The 25,837-nt window shown below is 41.9% G+C and overlaps 1 protein-coding gene across 1 annotated transcript in view; it reads left to right on the forward strand.

The window, feature by feature from the left end:
* ARHGAP31 (Rho GTPase activating protein 31) overlaps positions 1-25,837 on the forward strand; it is a 114,451-nt gene that overhangs the window by 57,000 nt on the left and 31,614 nt on the right. Inside the window, exons 2-6 of the mRNA XM_082711394.1 lie at positions 6,140-6,242; positions 9,024-9,168; positions 19,790-19,872; positions 20,813-20,920; positions 21,578-21,720. Coding sequence (XP_082567520.1) covers positions 6,140-6,242; positions 9,024-9,168; positions 19,790-19,872; positions 20,813-20,920; positions 21,578-21,720 — 582 coding nt within the window. The remainder of the gene's footprint in view (positions 1-6,139; positions 6,243-9,023; positions 9,169-19,789; positions 19,873-20,812; positions 20,921-21,577; positions 21,721-25,837) is intronic.

Consider the following 25,837-nt stretch of genomic DNA (forward strand, 5'->3'; position numbering starts at 1 on the left):
TACATTTCAAGTTAATTTTTGTAAGTAGTGTAGGATGGGGGTCTGGTTTCATTCTTTTACATGTGAGTATCCGATTTTACCAGCACCATTTATTGAAGAAACTGTCTTTTCTCTATTAAGTATTCTTGGCTCTCTTGCCAAAGATTAGTTGACTGTACATACTTGGGTTCATTCCAGGCTCTTGCTTCCGTTCCATTGGTCAGTCTGTCTGTATTTATGCTAGTACCATACTGTTTTGGTTACTATCGCTTTACCGAATAGCTGGATGAGAGTAGGCTTGCAGTAAATATTTGTTAATTTTCATTTTTCGTTGTCATTAAATTTCATTTTTCATGACACTTTTTTTCTTATAATGAGTTTCCCTCTTATCCTCTTAGCCCACCCCTGGGTCCTCCTGTAGGCAGCTAAACTTATAACTTCCTTATGTGTCCTTCCACCAATATTTAATGCACATGCAAATGAATTGCATGTCTATTCTTCTAGTCTCTCTTTTTAAAAAAACAGTTGCTAGCATACTGTCATGCTTGTCTTCCCCTTGTTTTTTTTGCTCGACAATGTACCTTGAAGACCACTCTCTATCGGTATGTGAAAGTTTTCTCATTCTTTTTAATAACTGTGTAGTATTTAACTAAATGGATGTTCTGTATTTATATAAGCAGCCTCCTATTGATGGACAATCTTATACTATTACAAAAATTACTTCAACGAAATAAGCTTGCCTATATGGAAATATCCTAGAATTGAAATAATGAAAATGTTCTGAAATGTGATGGTTGCTTAACCCTGAAATATACTCCAAACCACTTAAGTATATGCTTTGAAAGGGTGAGTTTTACAGCATTTGAATTATATCTGAATATTTTAAAGATGAAAATTAAAAATAAAAAACAAAACTTTCCTCTAAGGAAAACATGTCAAAGCCTGAATATATTTAAAATTTTTGTCTTTAGAAAATTAGAAGGCGGTTCATTTGCTTTTTTAAAGAACAAAGAACATTATACTTCTTAAAATTAATACCACACAGGTGTGCCTGGGTGGCTCAGTAGGTTGAGCATCTGACTTTAGGTTTAGGCTCAGATCATGATCTCAGAGTCGTGAGATCAAGCTCTGGTTGTCTCCATGGTCAGGGCAGAGTCTGCTTGAGATCCTGTCCCTCTTCCCCTACCCCTGTCCTGAACTCTCTTTTTCTCTCCTTCTCAAATAAATAATTAAATAAAATCTTTTTAAAAAAATAAAAATAAATAAAAGCAATACCACACATTTTGAAACTTTTCTTTACACTACACTAGACCAAGAGGAAGAGAGTAGAAGTTACAAGGGGAGGAAGAAGAATCAGAGGGGAAATTGCGGGGGACGGCAACCTCTAGGCAAGTTGAGACTCACAGAGGCTAGAGGGGATCATGGCACAAATAGCCTGAGTTGCAGGACAGAAAGAAAGAGCCGGAGCTAGCAGAGAGAGAAATTTCCCGGAGCCACTGGGACAGCTTTTAGATTCCCCGTGGGTGGAGGGGAGCTAGGAAGTTCTCTGTTGATAGCCAAGAATAATGGAAAAGTAAACGAATTCTTTACTCCATCTTATGAACAACAATGCCATAGGGCCACCTCATTCACAGCATAGCAATGCTGCTTAAAGACCTCGCTCTCTACCCTGCGCACAGCAACGGAGTCTCAGAGAATTTCTTCCCTGTTCAGGGGCTTGTCTCCCTCACTCTTTTACCTTCCTCATTCAAGTATCAATTCTTCCACACCCACCCAAGTGGCCCTTGGTCCTTTCTAGCACCTCAGTCAAGATGATGAAACTATCCTTCATTCCTGGAAGTTTCCCTGACTCCTTCCCAGTTCCTACCTCCTGCCTCTCCTCTGCTTTCTCCTACTATAAATTAGTGTACACTTGCTAATATAAACGGAAGTGTACAGAATGTACAGTCTGGCTTCTGTCACCCATGTGCTATATTATTCTTTTTTTATGGCTGACCAGGATTCCACTGTGTGTATACACCATTAGACTTCACTTTCAAGATTAGGAATGCAGGACCCAGAGAGAGGATGAAATCCGATTAGTAGAAGACCTTAACAAAAATCCAGAACAGAGAGGAAAGAAGACCATGTTTTCCTAAAACCCAAATGTGCTTTGAACTATGAAATCCTATGGCCGCCAAGAGCACATCAATAAGCAAGCCAAACTGCTTGTTGCAATCTCTGTCTCCAGATCTGATGAGGTCCTGGCCACAAAGGGAACCAGGGCAGCTTAGCAGACATTACTTCTGGGAGTACTCAGAGAAATGATTTAACTGCGGGCCTTTTCTGCACTATGCCCTTGAAGAGGTTAGGAATTGAGAAAAGAAGTGCGCCATATTATGTATAAGTATCAAATGTCTTTTAGTTGTACCAGGTTGGATCAAATGAGACAAAAGACTTTAAAATGTTGTGTCAACCGTAAGGCATAAATCAAAGGCAGAGTTTTCTTTTCCACCAGAAACTACTTCAAGATTTTTTTTTTTTTTTTTGTGCTCAGATTTAAAATGTAACACTTGAGATTGCTGATCCAGGAGAAACAAAACAAAAAAGGATCTTCGAGAACCTTCAGTGAAACAGTTCAAAGAAGTTATAACATTATATCATAATCAGCATCTGGGTGGATCTCTGTAGGAGACTTCAAGTTCTTTGGGTCCGTGATAAATCCTACAGAAGTAGCTCTGGGACTCTAGCTAGCCTCACTCCTTCCCATGCCCAAAGTGACAGTGAAAGCTTTCTTTCCATCTATCACCATTCAGCTATTTGGGGTCAAACTTCTACCCTGCCCAGAATCCGAGGGTGTCCCCAATTTGTTTGGGCCCCAGGGACAACTGGAAAGAAATCTGAGATTCTGAGACTGAACTCTTAGTGGCTCCCCACAGCACCCTGCATCAGTATTACCCTCAAACCCTGGCTTCCTAAGTGGGGCCTCAGGTGGGCAGTGTTCCCATCATCTGGGAATTTCTTAAAAAGGCAAATTCTTGACGCTCTTCTCCCATTGGGATCCACATGTTAACAAGATCCCAGAGATCTGTGTCATGTTAAAAAGTATGAGAAGCTCCTATTTATCGACTAGTGGTTCTTCAGCCTTAGCACGGATCAGAATCTCCTGGAGGCAGCTGCTGCAGGTGCACCTGAGAACCACGGCTCTGGCTCTAGAGCTAGATGATTGCAGAGATTAAGTGGATCCTTTTCCATTTGCTGAGTATGATGGAGAATCCCTACATCTTCCAACTCAGCCTGAGATACGAATCCAGGAAAGCTAACACTCCTCAGGGACTGGGACTATGGCCTCCTCCCCTGAGTTGTTTTAATATTGCCTCTAGTTTAAACAGAGCTGTGGATGAAAGGTTCTAGGGCCTTGGTATCAAAGGCAGAGTAAATTTATGGCAGAGGCTCCATCCGGGAATGTGTTCTCTCCACCTTTAAAACAAACAGACCCGAGGTGCTACAGCTAAGAGCTACGGTCCTGGGAGGGCCCCACCTGAGAATGGGATAGGATGGTTGGTGACCCTGCACCACCCCTCCTGGAGAGTGTTTTCTAAAGGTCCTTCAAGTCCAGGGTTTTTGTTTTGAGTCCTTCTTGGGAATGCTCAGAGCTCTTAAGTGCACTTGTGCCCTGCATGGCCCAACAGCCATGTGCCCCGCTACAGAGACACACTGTGGAACACAAGACACAGCCCCGGGACTCTAAGGCACAGGTTGTACACTGTTGGATCCTGCTGCCTCTGTGCTACGAAGACACACCTAAATGCATAGAAAAGCGACTTCAGACAAGCAAAATTATCTTCAAGTAGAAATATTTAACCAAAGAAGGACACAAAAGCCATTCCACATAGTAGCGATGCATGTCGGATGGGAAAAGGTTGATCCATTCTGCCCTAATCACTCATGGGATGGGGGGACACAAATTATTTTCACCAAGATTACATCTCACAAATTATGAACTTAAATCACAAATAGGCTTCAAATAGAAATAATAACTGTCATTGTAGAATGCTTATTATATGTCAGGATCTGTGCTAAATGTTTACAGTATTACTTCAGTCCTAGGTATGAGGTTAATATCACCATTATCCTCATTTTATAGATGTAGAAACTGAGAAACAGGGTTATGACCTATGTATTTTGCTCAAGGTTGCAAAGGCAGTTTGATGTCCAAACCTGTGTTTTTAACCATAGACCAAATGTGGCAGGTTACAAAAACCACAGCTTGACAAGATAGGGAAAGGACTGGCTATTATTGTGTATGACAGGGGTTTAAAAAAAAAAACCAAAAAAAAACAAGAAAACCCAAAACAATTTTTTAAGCAATGGAACTCTGTTTGTCTACTTAATGTATTTATTTATTATTTAGTGGCATGGGGTAAGAAACAAAAATCTCACAAAGAACACTACCTCATAAAACTGATCAAAGTAGATCTAGCTCTTCTGGTAGAATCTGAGCAGAGGCCCCAGACCCCTTCCTACCCTCACAGCCCCTCTTCCACCACACTCTGCTCCCTCATAGTGGGTGGTACTACCATACAGGTCTCTCGTCTCAATATTTCCAGTCCCAAGTCTATTCCCTGCCCTCTTTCCACCTGGGATAACTGTGAAGCTCTTCTCCGTTTCCGGTCATGGGAGACCAGGCTAAAACATGGATGTGTCCTGGAGGGGAATGGCCCAGGGGGTGCACTGCCTTTGAAAGATGGGTGGAATACTTGAAGTATGACGAGTTTTACTGAGCGTCCAAAGTTTGAGTTAGTAGTTGAATGAAACGGTGGGGGAATTGTTTAAAAAATGTTGTAATAGAAAAAATAATCAGTGTTTCAATTTGCATTTTGCTGGTTAATCATAAAACTGGGCAGTTGAAAAGAAAAGGAAGAAAGGAAATGTTGTAACGGGGACTCCAGGCAGAGAGTTGTGTCTAAATACCCAGTGTTTACTTCCATAAAAGCCCAGCTCAGCCTGGAATCGTGTGCAAGCACCATCATGTACCTTAAGCATTAATGGATTGGCGTTCCTCTAAGCCTAAGGCATTCATGGATTGGGGGGAGGCAACACAGTGCCAGCCCAAGCACTGGCTCATAGAGTTCCTATACCTCACCTCCACCACTGAAGACTTTAAGTGCCCAAGGCTTTGGGAGCTCCATAAAAAACCATCATCCACAGCAGTCTCATGGAGGGACCTCAGGTGATCTCTCCAGGGGCCAAAGTGGCAAGTAATTCACTGCTATCTCCATGCCATCCAAAATGCTTGTAGCTGCCATTCTATGGCACTGATCTTGTTGGACCAATCAGGGTCAGCCTTGAGGAGAGATCAGCATATCCAGACATTTCTACCTAGGTAGTAGAAACTTCTGGAGTGGCAGGAATTCAAAAGGCCATGATGATCCCTTTTATGTGATCCATTCAATCCATGGCTCTTTGACCCATTCATGGTGTTGGCGGAGGGTGGTTCTCACCTTTAAAAAAGCACTTTAACTTATTATCACCCTATCCTTCTTATATTCAAATTTGTGCCTTGTTTTTCTTTTACCGATTTATATGCATTTTTCCATGTGTTAATTACTTTTTATAAGCAACAAATAATCTTGAGTGACAAAAGTAAATTTATCCACACCCTCGGTTTCTTCATGTGTAGAATATAGACAGTTGTGTCATGCGACAGTCACCTGGAAAGCTTTTAAATCATAGACTGCTGGGCCCCACGTCCAGAATTTCTGATTCACTGGGTCTGGAGTAGGGCCTGGGAATTTGCACGCCCAACAAGTTCCCAGGAGATGCTGATGCTGCCAGTCAGAAGACCACACTTGGAGCACCAGTGAAATGAGGAGATCGAGTTGTGGGATTTCCAAGGTCACTGCTGGTTTCAGAACCTAAGTGTTTGCATATTTTTCAAATTCCTTGAAAAAACCCAACCAACTTTTAAAACATATGACTTTTCTGAACTTTAACAAAACCTCATGATTTTTTTTAAACACAAAAGAATATCATCTACCATTGAAAAGTAATTGTTTCCACTTGTAACTCACATGCATTCCATACTTGCTTCTCTTTGAAGTTACCTGGATTTTTAAAAGGATATCTTTAAAGGACAGTTAGACTTCTAGCTAATGCTTTATTGTTTTTCTTTACGTAGTTCCATATGTATTGAAGAGCTGTGCGGAATTTATAGAGACTCACGGCATTGTGGATGGAATCTATCGGCTTTCAGGAGTCACCTCAAATATACAAAGGCTAAGGTAAGCTGAAAGAATAGCCCCAGAAAGAATTCTCCTGCGATCCTTCCACTGTCCGTACCTCTGTCTGCCAGGGTTGGGAGTATTACAGACCTGAAGGGGTTGAGGGAAGGGTGGCAGAGCAGACGAAGTGCTAAGTTTTCAGATGCCTGACTGTTCTTAATCTAATCAGGAAATCCTCTCCTCTGATGTAATTCTTTCCAACAAAAGCTCCTAAGGTTTTTAATCTGTTTCTTTTTTAAAAACATTTTATTTATTTATTTGACAGAGAGAGATCACAAGTAGGCAGAGAAGCAGGCAGAGAGAGAGGGGGAAGCAGACTCCCTGCTGAGCAGAGAGCCCAATGCAGGACTCAATCCCTAGACCCTAAGATCATGACCTGAGCCAAAGGCCGAGGCTTTAACCCACTGAGCCACCCAGGCGCTCTTAATCTGTTTCTTTGTCTTGCACCAGGTTTATCCTTCTTAGGTGGATTCATCCTTCTTAGGATGGATCTATCCACCTATCCTTCTTAGGTGGAACTCAAATGATTTCAATCACAAGTTAGAACAACGTAACTTATTAGTGTTCAGTTACATACCCAGAGCTCAGTTAGGTTCCTGTTAAGAACTTGGAGATGATTCGAGTTTTTCTGTTGGTACGCACACTCACCATTTGCTAGTTCCCTCGGTCAGGAAATTAAAAATCTGCATGACTGCGTATTTCTCTCAATGAGGCTGAGATTTTAAAAATTATGAGTAGATGAACTATTTCCAATTCCATAGATTTATCCTAAACAATTCTAAAATATATCCTGAATTTTGGGGAAGAAATTTCTATCACATTGAATTAAGAGTACAATAACCTTCACACAAAACACAGATATGTATGTGTATGTTTTATGTATGTTATATATATAATAAAGGGAGTAGATATATAGTATATTTACAGTGTTTTACCAAGTGTTATTTTTATATATTTATATGTTTAATTATAAGGGTAGACTTTTAAAACAGTAAAAACATTCGTATTAGCAGATTAGTCCATTAAATTGAATAGATTGTACGGTTAATTCATCTTCTGTCTTCTTCCTCTGATTTTGTTCTGCCTCTCCTCCTCCCATCGCAATTGTAATGACATTCTGCAAAAGGAAAAGGAATAAGACATCCTTTTTTACTCCTGGGGAAGTGGTGACTGTTAAAAACTAATTGGTTTGTGCAACCATCGAGTTTGACAGATCTATGTACTTACATAATGTCACTATAATTTACTAGCCTGACCTTTTCTAGAGTTTCAACAGCAAATACTTTTTAATGTTTTACTCTTTGCTCTGAAAGAGACTGCACAGTAGTTGGTATGGTGGGAGAACTCTTGGGCAGTAGCCCAATTCTTTTTCATTAAAGGACCAACCTTAGCCCCTGCAGGGAAATTTTGGCTAAATAAATGGGTAAGCTCCAAATGTGTTCTTGTTCTGCTCCTCTGCTCTCTTAAAAACAAAAACAATAACAAATAAAACAAAACAAACCAACAGCAAAAAACCCATGCCCCTGAATTTATATGGTGCTGCAAGGTTTTCTTTGAGCGCAAAAGGAGCCCCACCCGGCTCCTTTTGGGCTCAGGCAGCGTCAGGGATTTCCCCACCCTTTGTTAAAGGGCCAGAAGCAGGTGGCAGGAAGCCGGGCAGGGGGCTGTTGTTGAAATTTTTGTCTTTTCTGAAATCTTCACCTAGAAAGGCAGGATTACATTTTTTTCTTTCAGATGGAGTTGGTGGAGTGTATTCTTGGTTATCAAAATGCTCATAGTTTGGGGACTTTGAAATGGTAAATATTCATGGTGTGTAAAAAAGCATGATACATAACTACGATCTTAATTACATTAAAATGCTTACTTTTGTAGATACACACATGGGACCTAGAAGTCAAACTGTAAACTGCTTGTGATTATGGATGACTTTGTTCTTTGCTTCTTGTGTTTTTCAACTTCCTTTTAGGCACATGTTAACTTTTAAAAAATAAATTTTTTAAAACCTAAAAAAAAAAAAAAATGCTGGCTCCAAGAGTCCTGTTCAGTCTGTCACAATGCAGCTGACCAAATGAATTCTCTCAAGAAATCTGACTTCTCCTGTATACGAAAGCTCCAATTTGTCCCTTTTCGAACAGGTTTTTAACTTGTATGTATATATTATTTGAGGCAGTGTATTCCTATCACCTTGGTCAAGAGATGTTTTTAAATTAGAAACAAGGCCTGGAACCTGATGTTGTTCCCAAACACCTCGCTATACATTGTTCATAAGATTTTTATACTCCCGGCTATCCCGTGGGAGTCACTATCAGTCGGCTTAGAAGGGTTCAGAGTCTCCAGATAAAACAAGTTTGTTGACATGAGTATACGGGGATGAATGATAACAATCTGACACACCCTGGTTTTGGTCTCTTCTCCAAGAAAGAGAAGTTCATTTAGAAAAATATTTTGGAAGAACTGAAATCTGAACAGGCTTTTTTGGCAACAAAAGTTCGTATTTCCCCACCGTTCATAATTTAGACTGGGACATAATGCCCTGAGAAATCATTTGTAAATGGGCATTATGTTTTTCCGATGACAGCAGCTTTCACAGGGAAGATCCAGACCTGAAGTGGAAGTCTTCCCGGAGCTTCCTTGTGCTGGGAAGAGAAGGTCATTTTGATCAAGGTCAAAAACAGAGTCGGATCAGCGGTTTAGGGTCTTTGTACCCATCAGCAGCCAAGCAGCTGCTGACAAGGAGCCCGTGCTCTCCGGATTGTTATGTCTCTGTCTGTGTTGTTTCAGGCAAGAGTTTGGTTCAGATCAATGTCCAGATCTGACAAGGGAAGTGTATCTCCAGGACATCCACTGTGTGGGCTCACTCTGCAAGCTCTACTTTAGGGAGCTGCCCAACCCCCTCCTGACTTATGAGCTCTATGAGAAATTCACGGTGAGTGTTTGGATTTCCATTATGGTTATTGGGTGGGACTCCTGGATGGGCCAAGGAGAATTTCAACACTAACATGACAATAATAAAACTCACCAGATGGTTGACATTATCTTAATCAGGTAATGGAAGTAGGTTGCTATAGTGAGGAAAGTAAGGTAGTGGATCCGTCGGCTAAATTTTTCCTTTCTTAGATTTTCAGAATTGCGTTTATTTGTTTCAAGAGCTGGATTAGAATTATCTCTGTGTTTACTTAACCGAATGCTCCTCATTGTATAAGGGAAAGCTAAACAGCAGAGGTGTGAAATGACTGGCCCCAGGTCACACAGCAGGACAGGAACCTAAGACTCCAGATGTACCTCTACTGCTAGTTCATTTTCATCAGGCTTCTCCTTCTGTAGTTCTTTTGGGGTCTGGAGAATGAGGTGGGCAGGTAAAGAAGGGAGAGAGGACAAACCTAAGTCAAGGGAGAGATCAGAAGGCTGGAAAAAGGAAAGAATCTGGGAAATGCAGCCAAGAGGAAGAAGAGACTGAGCCCATGAGTTGAATTGGTGGAGGGTGGATGGGCAGGACACCTTACCAGCAGCTCTATGGTCACCAAATAGGGGCATCTGTGGGAAAAGTAGAAAGAATAAATGCTTACAGGATGTCTGTAGAGATAGCATTAAAAATGGGCTTGAATGTTTGGCTGCTGGGGTGGAGGTGCAGAGTAGGTGGAGAGATGGGTTCAGCCGAGATTGAGGTTCACCTAATAAGGGGGGTGAGGAAGATGAGGGTGTATGCGAGAGAGTGATAGAAATAGTTGACCATGGAATTTTGTCTGGATAAGAGGGGAAGTAAGGCCGTAAGGCAGTGAGTAACAGTGGTAACAGTGAAAAAATATTATTGATGGATTATTCATCCCAATAAGGGCAATAGACTGTTGGAGTGGGGTGGTCAAGGGGATGTTTGCAATTAAGATTATGGAGATGTTGAAGTTACTGATAAGGACCAGATCTAGGCTCTAAAATGGGAAGCAGTCTTTCTCATGGCTCCTGTTATAAAGTTATTTTGAGCATAGAGAAGGTTCTTCAGCTCCAAACGATATAGGAATAAGTAGATGCATTTGAAAAGTTGGGTTTGGACCATTAACATATACTCAAGAGTTTTCGGTAATAGAGGGAATCACTCATAATGATAACTGGAAAAAAACAGATGCATAATTGTATATTAAAATGTGACTAAAGAGAAAGATGTTCAAAAGATTAATAGCCATTTGTTTCAATGATGAGATTATAGTTTTCACTGCTTCTTTCAGACTTTAACTTTCAATATCTCATCTACTAAATGTACATTAATTTTTTAATGAAAAAAATTAGGCCAAAACAAAAAACTTGGGCCCAGAGGTTGACTACTGGAGAAGCCAACATGTATCAGCTGATACTAAGTATCAGGAGTTTGCGGACCCTTAGAGATCTAAGGTGACCTCGAGATCTAAGGTGACCTCGAGATCTAAGGCTGAAGGCAAATGAGCCCCCACTCTGAGTGGCGAGGTTAAAAATAATGGTAGCCTCTAACAATTGAAACTACAGAGGAGTCTTCCTGGGAACCAGGAGGAAAAGTTATGGGTCTCGTGAGTCTGCCAGAGTATAATCTGTGATTATTTCCTCATTTTAAAAGTAATCGTATTTGGTAAAAGACAGATTGGAAAATGGAGGAAAGGTAGAAAGGAACCCTTTGTCTCCTCTTAAAGACCAAAGACAGCTATGGTTAATATGTGGGTCTTTCTTTCACTCCTTTGTTCTTCGCATCGTGTTTTTGGTATATTTTGTTTTCCCAAGTCAAAATAGAATTTTATTGCAAAAATGAAAGCAATACAGAAAAGTGTAAAGGAGAAAGTATAAATTGCTGGAAACTCCCCACCCCAGACATATCTGCTGGTAACATTTCAGGAGACATTACTTCCTCTCATTTCAGGAGACATCTCTCCCTTTCCCTCTCTCTCTTTCCCCCTTTCCCCTTTCCCTTCTCAATACTATATATCACTGCTTTCGGATGTTAACTCAGCAATGTGGCCATCTTTCCATGCTGACAAATAGAGAAACACAATTTTTACAGAGAATTATCTCATATGCACAGTGAATTTCTTTTCTTTTTAAGATTTTATTTATTTATTTGACAGATCACAAGTAGGCAGAGAGGCAGGCAGAGAGAGAGGAAGGGAAGCAGGCTCCCCGCTGAGCAGAGAGCCCGATGTGGGGCTCGATCCCAGGACCCTGAGATCATGACCTGAGCCGAAGGCAGAGGCTTTAACCCACTGAGCCACACAGGTGCCCCTGCACAGTGAATTTCTGAAGCCAGTTTCCTACTGGTGGACATTTTGACTTTTTGTTTCTCAAAACTTTCCTTTTATAAAACAATGTGATGATAAATATTTTTATACATATATCTTTATCCTTTTCTCTGTTTGCATCTTTAGGAAGAAAACATAGATTTAGATTTATTGAGTAAAAAACTCTTACTTAAAATATTATGTTGCCAAATTGTTCTCCAGAGAGATAAGAATGGTCTTTTCCCTGCAGCCTCACCAACACTTGATATTTCTAATTTGTTAAATTATTATTTTTGTTTTATTTTGTGCATAAGACTTTATTGTCTTTTTCTACATAGTTTTAATCCTCTTATCAGTATAATAGTACATCTTAGAATATGATAGAATAGGATATCATCATGTTAAAGAACAGAATGAGTCAAATTTATTTTAACTAAATTTCACTTTATGATAGTTGGGAGTAGATAAGAATTCTTATCTGGAAACTTCAGAAATATGTTTTTTTCTTAAGTCTTGCTTATAGGCTCAGAGCGAACCCCATATTTATCTCTTCCCACTATTGTTCCTTAACATTGCTAATCATTCTGTTCTCCCACAGCAGCAGAATAATATTAAAGCAACATTATTTTCAACTTGTCATTAGATTTCCAGGAAATCTAACATGGTATTGACACGAAAAAAATAAAATAAAGAATATTTTGCTGTATAACTGACCTCTGCATAAGTAGGACCTAGTGAAGTTATCTACACTGAAAATATATCATTTAATTGATTTCTTTTCAATAACAAATTATAATATAAGCCACCTTCCTCGGTAGTATGGAAATAGCTCTGTTAACGTCACATATTCTTAAAATGATTTATTTAAACCCGCTTGCACTGCTAAATTAGAATACTATCTCAGTGAAATAATAAAACTAGAAAAATATTAATGGAATAATAATAATGATTTTATTTATTGAGTATTTACTATATGATAAACATTAAAATATTATTTCATTTACTCTTCAGAATAACTCTATAAAGTAGGTTTTATAGTTTCTTACAGATGAGTGAATTATAGATGAGGCTCAGAGACACTCTTGCCTGGGTTCGTACAGCTAGTAAATGGAAGGAAAGATTGAGTATTCTGTCTCAAAACTATGACACTATTTTAAAATAGAGTTAACAACTCCTAAGTAGGCCCAGGTGGTCAGTAACTTAATATGAGATAAAGAAAGCATCCCAGGCTAACAAAGAATTCAATCAATGGTATTAGCAAAATTGACTAACTATTGGGAAAGGAGGAAAGTCAAGTTACATTCTTACCATTTAGCAGATTTCAGGTGAAAGCTTTTTAATAAAAGCAAAAGGCAAAAGATCACCAGAGGCAAATGTAACAAACTAAACTACATATAATCTTTTTTCTATATAAAAAACACATTAACAAAATTAAAAGACAGGAGCACTAGGGTGGCTGAGTTGTTAAGCATCTGCCTTCCACTCAGGTCATGATCCCAGGGTCCTGGGATGTAGCCCCAGTTAGGGCTCCCTGCTCAGTGGGATGCCTGCTTCTCCCTCTCCCACTCCCCTTGCTTGTGTTCCTTCTCTCGCTGTATCTCTCTTTGTCCAAAATAAATAAATAAATAAATAAATAATAAATTAAACGGCAAATGATCAACTATTTAAAAAAAAAAAAACATAAAAGCACCACATAACAAAAACCACTTGCTAAACAAATGAGCAAAGAGCATCAGCGGACAATTCGTTGAACAAATCAGTGAAGAAATACAGTTTTTAAAAAATTATAAATGCACCCAAAACTGATGTTACATTGTGTATAACTATACTTCAGTTTTAAAAAAAAGTCAGATAAGTAAATAAGTTTTTGTTTCTTCGATTTTATTTGTTTATTTGAGAGAGAGAGAGAAAGAGATCTTGTGAGAGAGAGAGAGAGAGGCAGAGCACAAGCAGCGGGGAGGAGTAGAGGGAGAAACAGCCTCCCCGCTGAGCAAGGAGCTCCATGAGGGACTCCTTCCCAGGACTCTGGGATCATGATCTCAGCCAAGGCGGTTGACTAACTGACTGAGCCACCCAGCCACCACAGATAGACAGTTTTAAAATGTAGGAAAAAAATTTTAATTAAAAAAGTATAAATGTATTAGAAAATATATTTGCATATTAAATAAGTAATTTTTAAAAAGATTTTATTTATTTATTTGACAGAGAGGAATGACAAGCAGGCAGAGAGGCAGGCAGAGAGAGAGGAGGAAGCAGGCTCCCTGCCGAGCAGAGAGCCCGATGTGGGGCTTGATCCCAGGACCCTGAGATCATGACCCGAGCTTAACCCACTGAGCCACCCAGGCGCCCCTAAATAATTTTTTGACATTAGTATTTCATGCTGGCAATCCTGTGTTGACACTGGGTCTTTTAGGGTGTTTTGTTGTTATCTTTTTAAGATTTTAATTCCAAGTAATCTCTACACCCAACATGGGATTTGAACTCACAACCCCTAGATCAAGAGTTGCATGCTCTACTGACTGAACTAGTAGTTGCCCCTCTATGGTTTTCTATGTTGAAAAGTGTGAATTAGCTGGACACCTCAGAAAGTCATTTGGAATTACTATTGAGAATCCTAAAGTGCTCTTATTTTTTAAATATAGTAACTATTTCTAGGACCACATTCTATGATAACAATCAGATATGTCCACAAGTAATGGAATTCTAAATGCTTCATTGCAATAGTGTAATACCAAAATGTGGGAGTATCTATGTGTCTAACAATAAGGGGTAAGTTAAATAAATGCTGTTATTTTTGATCCTGGGTAGCCATGAAAAGTCACATTTTTGAAGAGTATTTATCGGCCACAATATAAAGTTAAATGGCAGAAAGCAGTATATGTAACTGACTAGGAAACAATGTGTGTTCATATTTGGTGCTGGGAAGTCAGGAAGATTGCCTCTTGTATGCTGCACACGTGAGGTGGTTAATAGTAGTTATGTCTGGCTGGTAGGATAGCAAGTGATTGTTAATTACTTCATATTTCATATTATAATTATATTATAATATTATATTATTATATTATAATTATATTATAATATTATATTATAATATAATAATTATATTATAATATTATAATTTTGAGTACACGTATTAGTTTCCTGTAGCTGCTGTAATAAATCACCACAAACTTAGTGGCTTAAAAAAAAAATTTTCTTCTCTCCCAGTTCAAGAGCCCAGACTGGGGGTCGGGGAGTGCTGGGGCAGGGCTGGCTTCCAGTAGGTGCCAGCACTCCTATCTCTGCCTCTGTGATGGCCTTTTCCTCTCCTCTTCTGTCTGTATCAGAGCTCCCTCTGCCTCCCTCTTATAAGAATAGCTGTGATTGCATTTAGGGCCCATTGGTTTAATCCAGGATCATCTCATCTAAAAACCTTTAACTGAATCACATCTGCAAAGACTTCTTTCCTAAGTAAAGTACGGTGGATAGGTTCCGGAGATTTGGACCTGATATCTTTGAGAGCAACTCTTCAGCCTACTATGCTACATTTTATTTTTATCAGATAAAAAGTTCATTTTAGGAAAAATTCAATTTTGGTCCTATTGATTGATTCAGTTGGAATCATTACACCCAAGAGGAAAGTTGTGATTCTGGATTTTTAGAGAAGGCAATGTAGAGAGGTGTTTAATTTTAGAGTGAGTTTATATTGAAATAATTTCTTTGTGGATCAGTCTTCCTCATTTAACTGTAAGCTTCCTGAGCACAGAAACAGTGTTCGTTGTGTTCCTTGTTGTGTTTCCTTTCCCTGCTCTCCAGATGCTGGAAGATGTTTACCTAGTGAGCCTTTGCTGACAGGTTTGTGGACCCACACACAGAATTTGAAATGTCCCTTGGGTTAGGGTGGGCTACTAGTGTGTGGCGCAAGGCAAAAGCAGGCTGGCTGGGAGCTCAAGAGAGCTGCAGGGGTGGGCAGCGGCCAGCTGCTCTTTGTTTGCCTTGGACTCCCCCAGCTTTAATGCTGAAAGTCCTGTGCCCCAGGAAACCCCTAATCTCAGGCAAACCAGGATGGTGGGAATTTGCAGATGGATCAGGTCCCATAATTCAAGTGGGGGTGCAAGGCTACAGGAGCAGCTGACTCCTCGGGTGCCAGAGGGACCAGGTTCCATCACTCACCACTGACGAAAGCCAAAGGCAGAGATGTGAGTGGTGGTGAAACAAGACAGGAATGTATTTCAGTGAGGCCACCACTGGGGAGAGAGCGGACGAGCGTCTCCAAGACCACCTCCAAAGCCCTGAAGATGCTTCCCAGGTTTATGTAAGGAAAAGTGAGGGCAAAGGTGGGTGGGTACATGCAGGTAGGCGGTGAAGGTCCAACAGATCTTTGTCTCAGGGTCAGTCACATGGGGTCTTTCTGGTTCAGGGCGGTCCTTATGGTTTCAGGGGTAAGTTCATTCCCCTCAGGGTATGCTTTGCCCACAGGGTCTTTTGCCCGAGTTAAGAGATAAGCCAGAAAGAACTTAATCAACTGAAAGTTTGAGACCCGATGGAAGTAGCTGAAGTTCTCTGTCACAGTCGGGCTTGTTCCACTTGAGTGTGACAAAGTTGGAAAGGTCTAAGGACTATCTGGAAGGACACACACAGGTTGCCTCTGGAGACAACCCCTGAAGGTCTGCAGTTGGCAGAAGACTGACTTTTTTCTGTGTACTCCTTTGAATGCTTTTGTTTTTTAAATAATGGGCATTAGACTTATTAGTCTAATAGTGTAAAATAATTGGCTAAGTTGTAGCTGGGGCGCAACTGAAAAGGAGAGGCGTGGGTTGTTTGCCTCCCCTGGTGACAGGGCTGCCGAGGCAGCAGGACTTGAGCTCTGACGGTAGCATTCAGGTGAACAGATAAAACAAGAGCAAGGGGCCACCAGAAGGAACAAGAGTCCAGTCTTGGACCAAGTCCTCAAAGGGCAGGAAGCCGGTCTTATTGATACTGATTGTAAGAGAACGAATAGTCACAGATTCGTCCTGGGTCTTTTAAGATTTAACTCATAGCCAGATTAGCTTGGCAAAAGTTGAGTGAAATTCTCTTCAAGGCAAAAAATTGGGGTAGGCAAAGCTTCAACTCCCCTCCCCCAATTCCCTGATGATAGGTTCAGCCAACTTAATGGGGGAACAGAGAGGGAAAAATGAGTTTGTAGGACTGGACCCCTCCAGGAGAAATTATGGGGAGCCAGAGGACTTCTGAATAGGAAGGGGAGAGGCTGTGAACAATGAAATAAACAAGAATCCCAAATGGGACCTGCAGGCAGCAGGGGGAAGACCCGCCCAGCCTCTCAGAACAAAGATGACTAACAGCTTCCTAAAATATCAAAGAAACTTTCCATGAGGGCTCTTAAATTGACCTGCAACTTTATTCCCCAGACACATTTTTCGAAAATGGGGGGCACTGTACAAAGGTTGCTGAGAGGAAGAGAGGCTTCCCACCCTTCCCCCTTTGCAGAATAGAATGCAGGAGGGTCCACATATTCCATAGCCCCTCCCACCCCCGGAGCTTCTCTCTGCTGGCCCCCCTTATGAGTTCCTCAGAAAGAAAGCAGGGGTGTCCGGATTCCTACTCCAGGCCCCATTCTTGTTCATACCCTCTATCTCCTCCATAGCTCCAAAATGGAGGGTTGCAACAGAGATCACGCTTATGCTGGTTCTAGTCTCAGGCTTGCACCCCAACCTGAAGACTGGGACACTGTGACCCTCCCAGTGCCTCATTTCTCCCACCAATGCTTAGGAAACAAAAACTCAAGTTTTTCCATGTGGAGAATTTTGATAGCATTAAAAAAAAAAAAAAAACCAGTTGGTGTCTGCATATGTTTTATTTCAATTAAATTAAAAGGGGAGGGGAGAGAAGAAAGGTTAAAAAAAGGGGGGGTGTACAGAGCCCTGGCACGATGTCCCACTTAGATGGAGTAGAACAAAGCTGACAAATATGAAGGGAGTGCTCTGTGGGTGCTAGGCACTCTGAGGGCTAGGACTCTTCACAGCCCTGCACCTGCAGAGCTTACGTCTAGTGTAGGAGACTGACAATAAGCAATAGACCTACTCACCAAGTACGGGCTACAGTCTCTCGGTAATGGTGGCGTGTGCTGTGGGAAACAATAGAGACAAGTCAGGGAATTGGGAAGTCTAGGCTTGGGCAGCGCTCAGGATGTCTTCTCTACGCTAGAGCAGAATAGACGCTGCACGTGTGGCCTAGAATAGGGCCAGGCATAACAGAGAGTGCCCAAGTCAAGTTCCTTCTTCTTTTCAGTGCCTAAGAATTCTTACTACTGAGAGTATGTGCTTCAGCCTTTGCACATAAGCCAAAGATGACAGCTGAAGCCTGAGCAGAGGTGAACGATATGAGAAAACCATACCACACTTAGGATTTTCTTTCTGGTTGAAATGGAGAGGGCAGTATTTCTCAAAGTACAGAATGTATTTCCCGATTTGACTTTGCCTTATGTACAAAATGTAAAGCAAGTTTCTGGCACTGGGAGGAAATTCAAGGCTGTGTAAGTCACATCTGCTTGTGAATTCAGGGCCGTTAAGGATTGACATGAGCTCAGGAGCTCTCTTTAAAGTGTGTCTTGATCTAGGTGGGGTTACAACAGTATGCGCTTATGAAAGAATTCATGGGACTATGGCTTAAGATTGGTATATTTTTACTGTCTGTAAAGTATACCTCAATAAACAAAGAAAGATGTGATTACCATTGACCTTGGACCTAGGTACTGCTCCCACACTGGCAGTTTGTGAGCCCTCGGCCACTGCACTGGAAGGGGCCCCCTTGAGCCTGGGCATAGGCAGGACAACTTCTCAGGACAGGACACCAGGCATCTGTCCAGGAACATCTACACTGTGCGGACATTCTGGGCGAGTCTGTGCTCACACTACCTTTACGAATGCCCTTGGCTCTCCCTGAAGACCCTGGGCAGGCGGGAGTGATGCAGACTGGCTGGGTCCTCAGGCCCAGAGTGGGGGAGTCCCACAGGACCAGTCAAGAAGGTCCTTGGCTTGTCACAGGTTGGACATCAAATGCAAGCCAAGAAGACGTGAGAGTAGATATGGACAGAGAATTTTCTGGAAGACTCAGAAAGGAGAGAAGACTGGGTCTCATCTTTGCTTGGGGCCTGAGGTTCTTTTTTTTTTTTTTTTTTTAAAGATTTTATTTATTTATTTGACAGAGAGAGATCACAAGTAGGCAGAGAGGCAGGCAGAGAGAGAGAGAGGAGGAAGCAGGCTCCCCGCTGAGCAGAGAGCCCGATGCGGGACTCCATCCCAGGACCCTGAGATCATGACCTGAGCCGAAGGCAGCGGCTTAACCCACTGAGCCACCCAGGCGCCCGGGGCCTGAGGTTCTTGTTGAGGTGTGGTATACGTGTCCTCTCAGTAATCCAGGAATTAAAGACTCTGTAAGCCACTTATGCCCTGGAGCTGGGGTTCTTAATGAGTCAGTGGTCATGGAAACTGGTCATGACAACCCCCCATCATTCCTTAGATTCATCCATTGTGTTGGAAGACTCCAAAGAGATCATTAACTTCTCTTGCTTTGCAAGGAGGACATAATGTTTTCTGTTCTGTAACGTCTGTGTAAGGCAAGGGGTGTTGGTCCTAGCAAGAACAGAAGCAGGAAAAGGAGCAAAGAGTTCAAACAAACAAACAAACAAACAAACAAAACATTCGTGGGATCCCTTTGGTTTCTCTGTCTCAGGAGAACAAATACCCACACAGGAAACAACCAGAGAGGTCCACGTGAGACCTGGTACAAAGGGTACAAAGTTCTTACCCTGCTGAGAAGGCTCGTCTTCCCTCCTTCCTCACATCAGCATCTATGACAGTGGATGAGGCACTGAGTAGTGAGGTCATGGAATTGTGTCAGGCCAGACAGGAAGTGGCTGTTTGCACCCAAGAAGACAGCTGGCTGAGTCAACATAGAGACACCCTGTTATTCCTGTCCATCTCTCCTTGTCTCTGTCTCTTCCTCTCTCCCAGTGCGAACCTCTGTCACTCTCTTTGCCACACCACACACCCAAGATTCTACACCTTTATCAGATACCTAACAACCTTTTGAGGCTACACAGAGACCCAAGCAATCCAGACGCCCCCGTGTGCACTCACTGTTAGACACTTTGCATCACGAAGCCTTGGAATTTAGTCGTTTGTTTTTAATAGAAAAGCACACCTCTTGGAAGCATGATCTCTAGGCCTGGGTGGGAGGCTGGAGTACCAGAAACCTAAATAAAGCCAGGAGACAAAGGGGGCGTCCATCCTCTCAAGCACTCACTGGGCTGCTTTACGTTCTTCTCCACAGGAGGCCGTGTCACATTGCCCGGAAGAAGGCCAACTGGCCCGAATCCAAAATGTTATCCAGGAGCTTCCCCCATCCCATTATAGGTAAGAATTTTTGGTAAAAGATGTCCACAGCCTCTCAAGGTGGTATAATACCAGAGATGCTGACTGGTGTCGTAAGAGTGAGCAAGTTTAGTGGACAGTGACTTTCCTGTAGCATTTTGAGGTGGGTGAATGGGTCAACTTTTATCAGAGTGCATTGGTGCCTGCCCAGGGACATTGGCAGGAAGGGGCAGCCCATGTCCTATTTACTTGTGGGGCCCCCCTCAGAGTCTCACGGGAAGTCATTATGATCACACGAGCCAGCCTCACTGGCTGTGCTATCCTAGGTTCTTACCCAGATTCATAGCATAAACACATCTGTGGGATCCACAGGAGGGTCTTTAAATGGGGTTTAGCTGTAGCTCTTGAGCTTCTGGCTGACAATCTGTTTGCTCCTCAGCACCATCCCCCACATCATGCCATCCTTCCATTTTGTTCTCACAGTTTAGCCCCTCATCTTACCACCTTTTCCAGGGTTCTCTAAGCATCTTTCATAAGGGGGTAGATTTTGATGTGGTAGAAGGAAGAAACTCCTACTAACAGATGTCGTTCGTCCATGGGTTGAGCTCTCTAAGGAACAAGAACCAAGTTACCTGTTGCTGGGAGAATTCCAGCAAGAGAAGAGTTAAGAGTTAAGATTATGCTGCGGCAATGGTGGCCTGGATAAAATGAGGCCCAGGGAGCTGTCTCTGGCTCTCCAGGGGCCTCGGCTGACTTCTGACAAAACCATTCCCCTTCTCCACCCTGAGCTAGCATGCCTAGGGCCAAGAAGATTATTTCCATCAATCTTGATACCTTCCTGCTATTCCTCCAAAATTCACGAGATAGAAATATTTAGAATCTTTTAAATCCAAACTTAGAAATTATCTCCAGATGTTGGGCTTTACATAGGCACTAAAGTTTCTTACTTTACTTAAAAAAAAAAAAAAATGAACCGTTACAGGACCTTGGAATACCTGATTCGACACCTGGCCCACATTGCCTCCTTCAGCAGTAAGACCAACATGCACGCCAGGAACCTCGCCCTGGTGTGGGCACCAAACCTGCTCAGGTAACCCCCATACCCTCACCTTCTCACCACCCCCGTGGGCTCAAAGCAGCCACCGACTGAAATGAAGCCCCTTGAAGACAAAGCTGTAGCCAAGTGGTCATTTGTAACACCTGTAAGTTAAGAGGATTGTAATAGCCTGAGCTCTTTGTCTGCCATCCTGGAAACTCTGGGTTCCAAAGGCATTTTCTGGCTACAGCCAGCATGTGGCTAAAGTTACGGGTTTGTGTGTTATAATTTTCTTGAAAAGGCCTTTCTTGTCTGGAGGGCTCATTGGCTTTTGTTGGTTTTGGCGGAGTCACCGTGTCAGAGGACTTCATAAGTGATGACCTGACTCACAGAAGAATTGGGTGGTGGGGGGAGAGGGTGGGAAGAGATCCCATGAAGCAAAAAAAGCTATTCCTGTATATTCACAAATACAGTGTTGTAGTCTAGCAATGCATGGTCCCTGGTAACTGTTTTCAAATTTTTCAGTATGTTTGGCATCACAGCCTTTGGGGAGTCCTTTTCATAGGTCTGAAATAGTTAAAATATTCTAGAGATTAACAAACTGTATACATTTAGGAAATGGGGCTTATACAAAAGGCCCACTGGCTCCCCCTGACTGCTTTCCATTGGGGGACAGACTCACTCAATGAATGTGTTTCATCCACGATTTAGGTCAAAAGAAATAGAAGCCACTGGGTGCAATGGAGACGCGGCTTTCCTTGCAGTTCGGGTCCAGCAGGTGGTGATTGAGTTCATCCTGAATCATGTGGATCAAATCTTTAACAACGGCACACCTGCGTCTTTGGAGCACAATGGTAATGGCTTCTCCTGGCATACTCCGCACCAGGCCATCCTTCTTCCTTGCCTAGTCATGGGGCCCAAGAAGAAGTTAGGGTTGCCTTGCTTCTAGCCCTGAGCTTTGGCTGTGTGCGTGTGGGCTGACTACTCTATGTGTCAGCGTCTGGGGATCGTGCACGTGTGTACATTGGTCTTCGTGCACCAAGATGTGTTCATGGGTGGCTGTGGCATGCTTCTGAGCAGTTGCATGCATGACCTAGCCCTTGAACGGAGAGTTCTGTGCTGTAATAATCTATTGGTTTTAGTGAGTTATTAAACTCTCTGGGTTGTTATCAGCAGGTAACATTCTTCCTTCACCTTTACTTTCCTGATGGGATTTCAGAAGACGCTATGTCTTCATCTTGGGTGTTATGAGTGGGTTAAGAGGCTGTATGGCTGTATGCACATGTATATTCAGAATGGTTCTCTTCACAAGCATTTCTTGAGTGCTTACTTTGTTCTACCACGCACCAGGCACTAGGCATACAAAAATGAGTGTGTATCTGTAGGTGTGCATATGCAGAGACTGGTCAGCACTGAAACCCTCTGTGGCCATGTTGGTGAGAAAGATACAGCTATTTGAGGCTGGATGTGAGAAGATGCAAGACTGTGGTTCCCAATAGCTCTCATAATGATCTAATGAACACGCTAGGAATGAACTGGTTTCTGTTGCTTCAACTCCTGTAAGCTTGATTTATCATAAATCAACTATCCAACTGGTCAGGAAGCCTTGTAACTACCACTTGTGTGAGTTTTTCAGCATTAGCATATGTCACAATCCCCTGGGGGGCTGTTCAAACACAGATTACCGGACCTTATCCCCAGAACGTGTGATTCGGTGTGTCTGGGATGCTTCTGAGAATTTGTATTTCTGATGTGTTTTCAGGTGGTGTTGCTGCTGCTGGCCAGGGCCCACACTTGGGGAACCAGTGGTCTATGAGAGCTCTATCTGCCAGATATTTGGGTTAGCTGATTAAAGCATTCTTTTCTCGTTTAGCTAATGTAGTTGGGGAAAACGAACATAACCATCAGAATAATCAATTGCAGCTAACATCCAATTTTGATTCCTGGTATATGTGCTCCCACCCCGACCCTGTCCTCTTTGTGGTTTATAACCTTCCTTTGAAAACATTTTTTATTGAAATAAAATTCACATAGCATAAAATTCACCATTTTAATCATTTTAAAATATACAGTTTGGTGGCTTTTAGTATTCACGGAATTGTGCAACCATCACCACTGTCTAATTTCAGAACATTGCATCACTCCAGAAAGAAACCCCATACACGCGAAGCGGTCTCCGCACGTTTCACCCTTCCCCCGAGATCCTGGCAACCACAAAGCTACTTTCTATTTCTAGGGATTTGCCTCCTCTGGACATTTTATATAAATGGAATCATACAACATGTGGTCTTTTGTGACTGACTTCTTTGACTTAGCACATGTTCTCTGAGGTTGACCCACATTGTTACATATGTCAGTGTTTCCTCCCTTTTTACGGATGAATAATATATCTTATGTTGTATGCCTGTACTACATTTTGTTTACCTATTCGTCAGTTGATGGCCATTTGGGTTGTTTCTACTTTTTGGTTATTATGAATAATGCTGCTGTGAATACAAGTTTTTGTGTGAACACATGTTTTCGATTCTCTTGGTTATATACTGAGGTGTGGCTAATGTTTCGTTTATCTTTATTTTAATTCTCTCACTAGAGATATAGTTTTTATTGTAAGCTATAGAGATCCTTTTTGAAGGTAGGTGAGAGGGTGCATTCATTCATTCATCCTTTTGAATCAACCAGTAAGTTATTGGGGACTTATTCTATGCCAGGAACGATTGCAGGCACTCCCCATACATCATCTCACTGGCTTATCACAAGAAGTTGTCACGGACCTTATTTTATATGGGAAGAACCAGAGGACCAGAAAAAGCTTAATAACTGCCCCAAGCCGTACAGCTAGTAACTTTGAGACTGAACATGGAACCTGATTTTTCAGCCCATGGCTCTTTCCTCAGCTCTATGCTGCCTTTATGAAGAGAAAAAAAAAAAAAAATAGGAAAATAGACCAGTAAACCATTGTGAAGAACTAATGACTTTTGGGAACTATTCTTCCCGAAAGGAAATCCTGTCTGTGACAGTTAGTGTTAAAGCCGTTTCTGATTCTAACCTGAAAATGCCTGCTCTCTTTGTGACCATTGCCTTGATCATCTCTTGTACTGTATACGTAAATCCAGCTGCCTTGTGAGCCTTTAACTCTTGATGGCCTCTAATGCTTATTATTCAATGCATTTCATTTAAATGTTGTCATGAACTCTTATTGACTTTGGTAAGATAGCACAGTTAATGTTTACACAAAATGGAAGAAGCCATACCCTCTGGAATTTTAAATTTGGGATTAGGGTTCTTTTTCAGATTGGAAAGATTTTAGTAGTCACAGAATCCTTTACTTTTGTTTAATGAGTAAGAGCAAGGAGGCAAGAGAGATTGTGATGTACCCAAAATTCATTAAAACATAAATATGCATCGAGCAACTTCTAGGTGCCATGCACTAGTCCACACACTGGGGACCATCAGTGCACAAAATGGTAATGATCCTGCCCTACAGAAAGCTATGGTCTAGTTGGGAAGGAAGTCAGATAAAGACATTATCACTTCGAAGACAAGAAATAGCATGCAGAAAACACAGCAGGTTAGTGCAATGGTCAATGATTTGGTGGTGTTACGTTGGTACAGAGTGGCCATGATCTCTGAAGAAGTGATCTTTGATCTGAGACCTTATGATAAGAGGATCTGAGGGATGAATGTTCCAAACACAGAGATAAAAATCTCTGAAGTGGACAGGGGATCTGACTGGTACAGAAAGTAGGCCAGTGTGGTTAGAGCCAGTGGGGTCCAAAGTGGGGTGCCCCACCCTAGGGGGCACCAAAGACCAAGGTACCAAACCATAGATGTTGGAATAAACTATTAGCATTTCTTTCTATTGTATATTTTGTAATTTCTATGATTTTTTAATGTTTTCTGTTATAAATAACGCTAATACGGTGGCATATATATAGAATTTATAATGGGAGTATACAATCAAAAATTTTTACTGTATACTTTTGTAGCCCACTGGATCAGTGGGCAAAGAGGAGAGGGAAACCTAATGGAAGGTCCTTGTAGGTCAAGCTAAGAGTTTGGTCTGTTCTCAGTGCCATGGGAGATTATCTGAGGATTTTGAGCGGGGAGTACAGAGTCTGAGCATTCTGACAATGGTATGAGGGAGAGATGGAAAGGGAGCAAGTCTGGAAGCAGGGAGACTAGTGAAGGAGCAATGGCTGAAATCAGGTGGGCAATCATGGTGGCCTGGGCTATCATGTTAGCAGTGGACAGAAGGAAGGTAGCTGGATTTGGGATGCATTTTGGAGGTAAGAGTCATAGGACTTGTGTATAGTCTTGGTGTGGGAGGAGGTGGTGCATCAAAAAAAAAAAAAAAAAAAAAAAAAGGAATGAATGAAAAAGAACTCCTCCAGGTTTTGGCTGGGTGGTCCATGGTGCCATTGACTGACATGGCAAAGATGGGAGGGGGTAGCAGTTTAGAGGTGAAGAGCAGCCATCACAAGCTCTGTGATGAAATGATAAGTTAGAGATGCTTGTTAAACATCAGAGTAGAGACAGTGAGCAGGTCTTAGGACACTGCGGCCTGAAACTAGGGGTAGGTGCTAAACCAGCTGAGGTCTCCCGACCTGCAGTGTAGGTTCTTCCCATTAACCCGGTTGCTCCCAGAGTGACTGAATGTTTTAAGTAAATAAATAATTAACAAATCATAAATAATCTAGAATGCAAATATTAAGAGAATATAGAATTTAAATATTTTAACCTCCTTGGGGTTAAGTTGGAAAACTCTGCTAATGTTGGAAAGTTTACTGAAAAGAAGTTTTTAGGATCTCGGATTTACTTAATTGCAGTCCCGTGGAATGACTGCCATGCTCTTCTGCCTGGAAGAACCCCGGTATCACACACCGTCTCTGTTCAGTGAGGCCCTTGTTCAGTGGTTTTACTTCCCTCCTCCCAGAAAAGGTCATGCTCTGCAAAGAGGAATAGTGCTGCCAA

This window comes from Mustela nivalis (genome assembly GCF_964662115.1).
Source record: "Mustela nivalis genome assembly, chromosome: 1".
In the NCBI taxonomy this organism is placed as follows: domain Eukaryota; kingdom Metazoa; phylum Chordata; class Mammalia; order Carnivora; family Mustelidae; genus Mustela; species Mustela nivalis.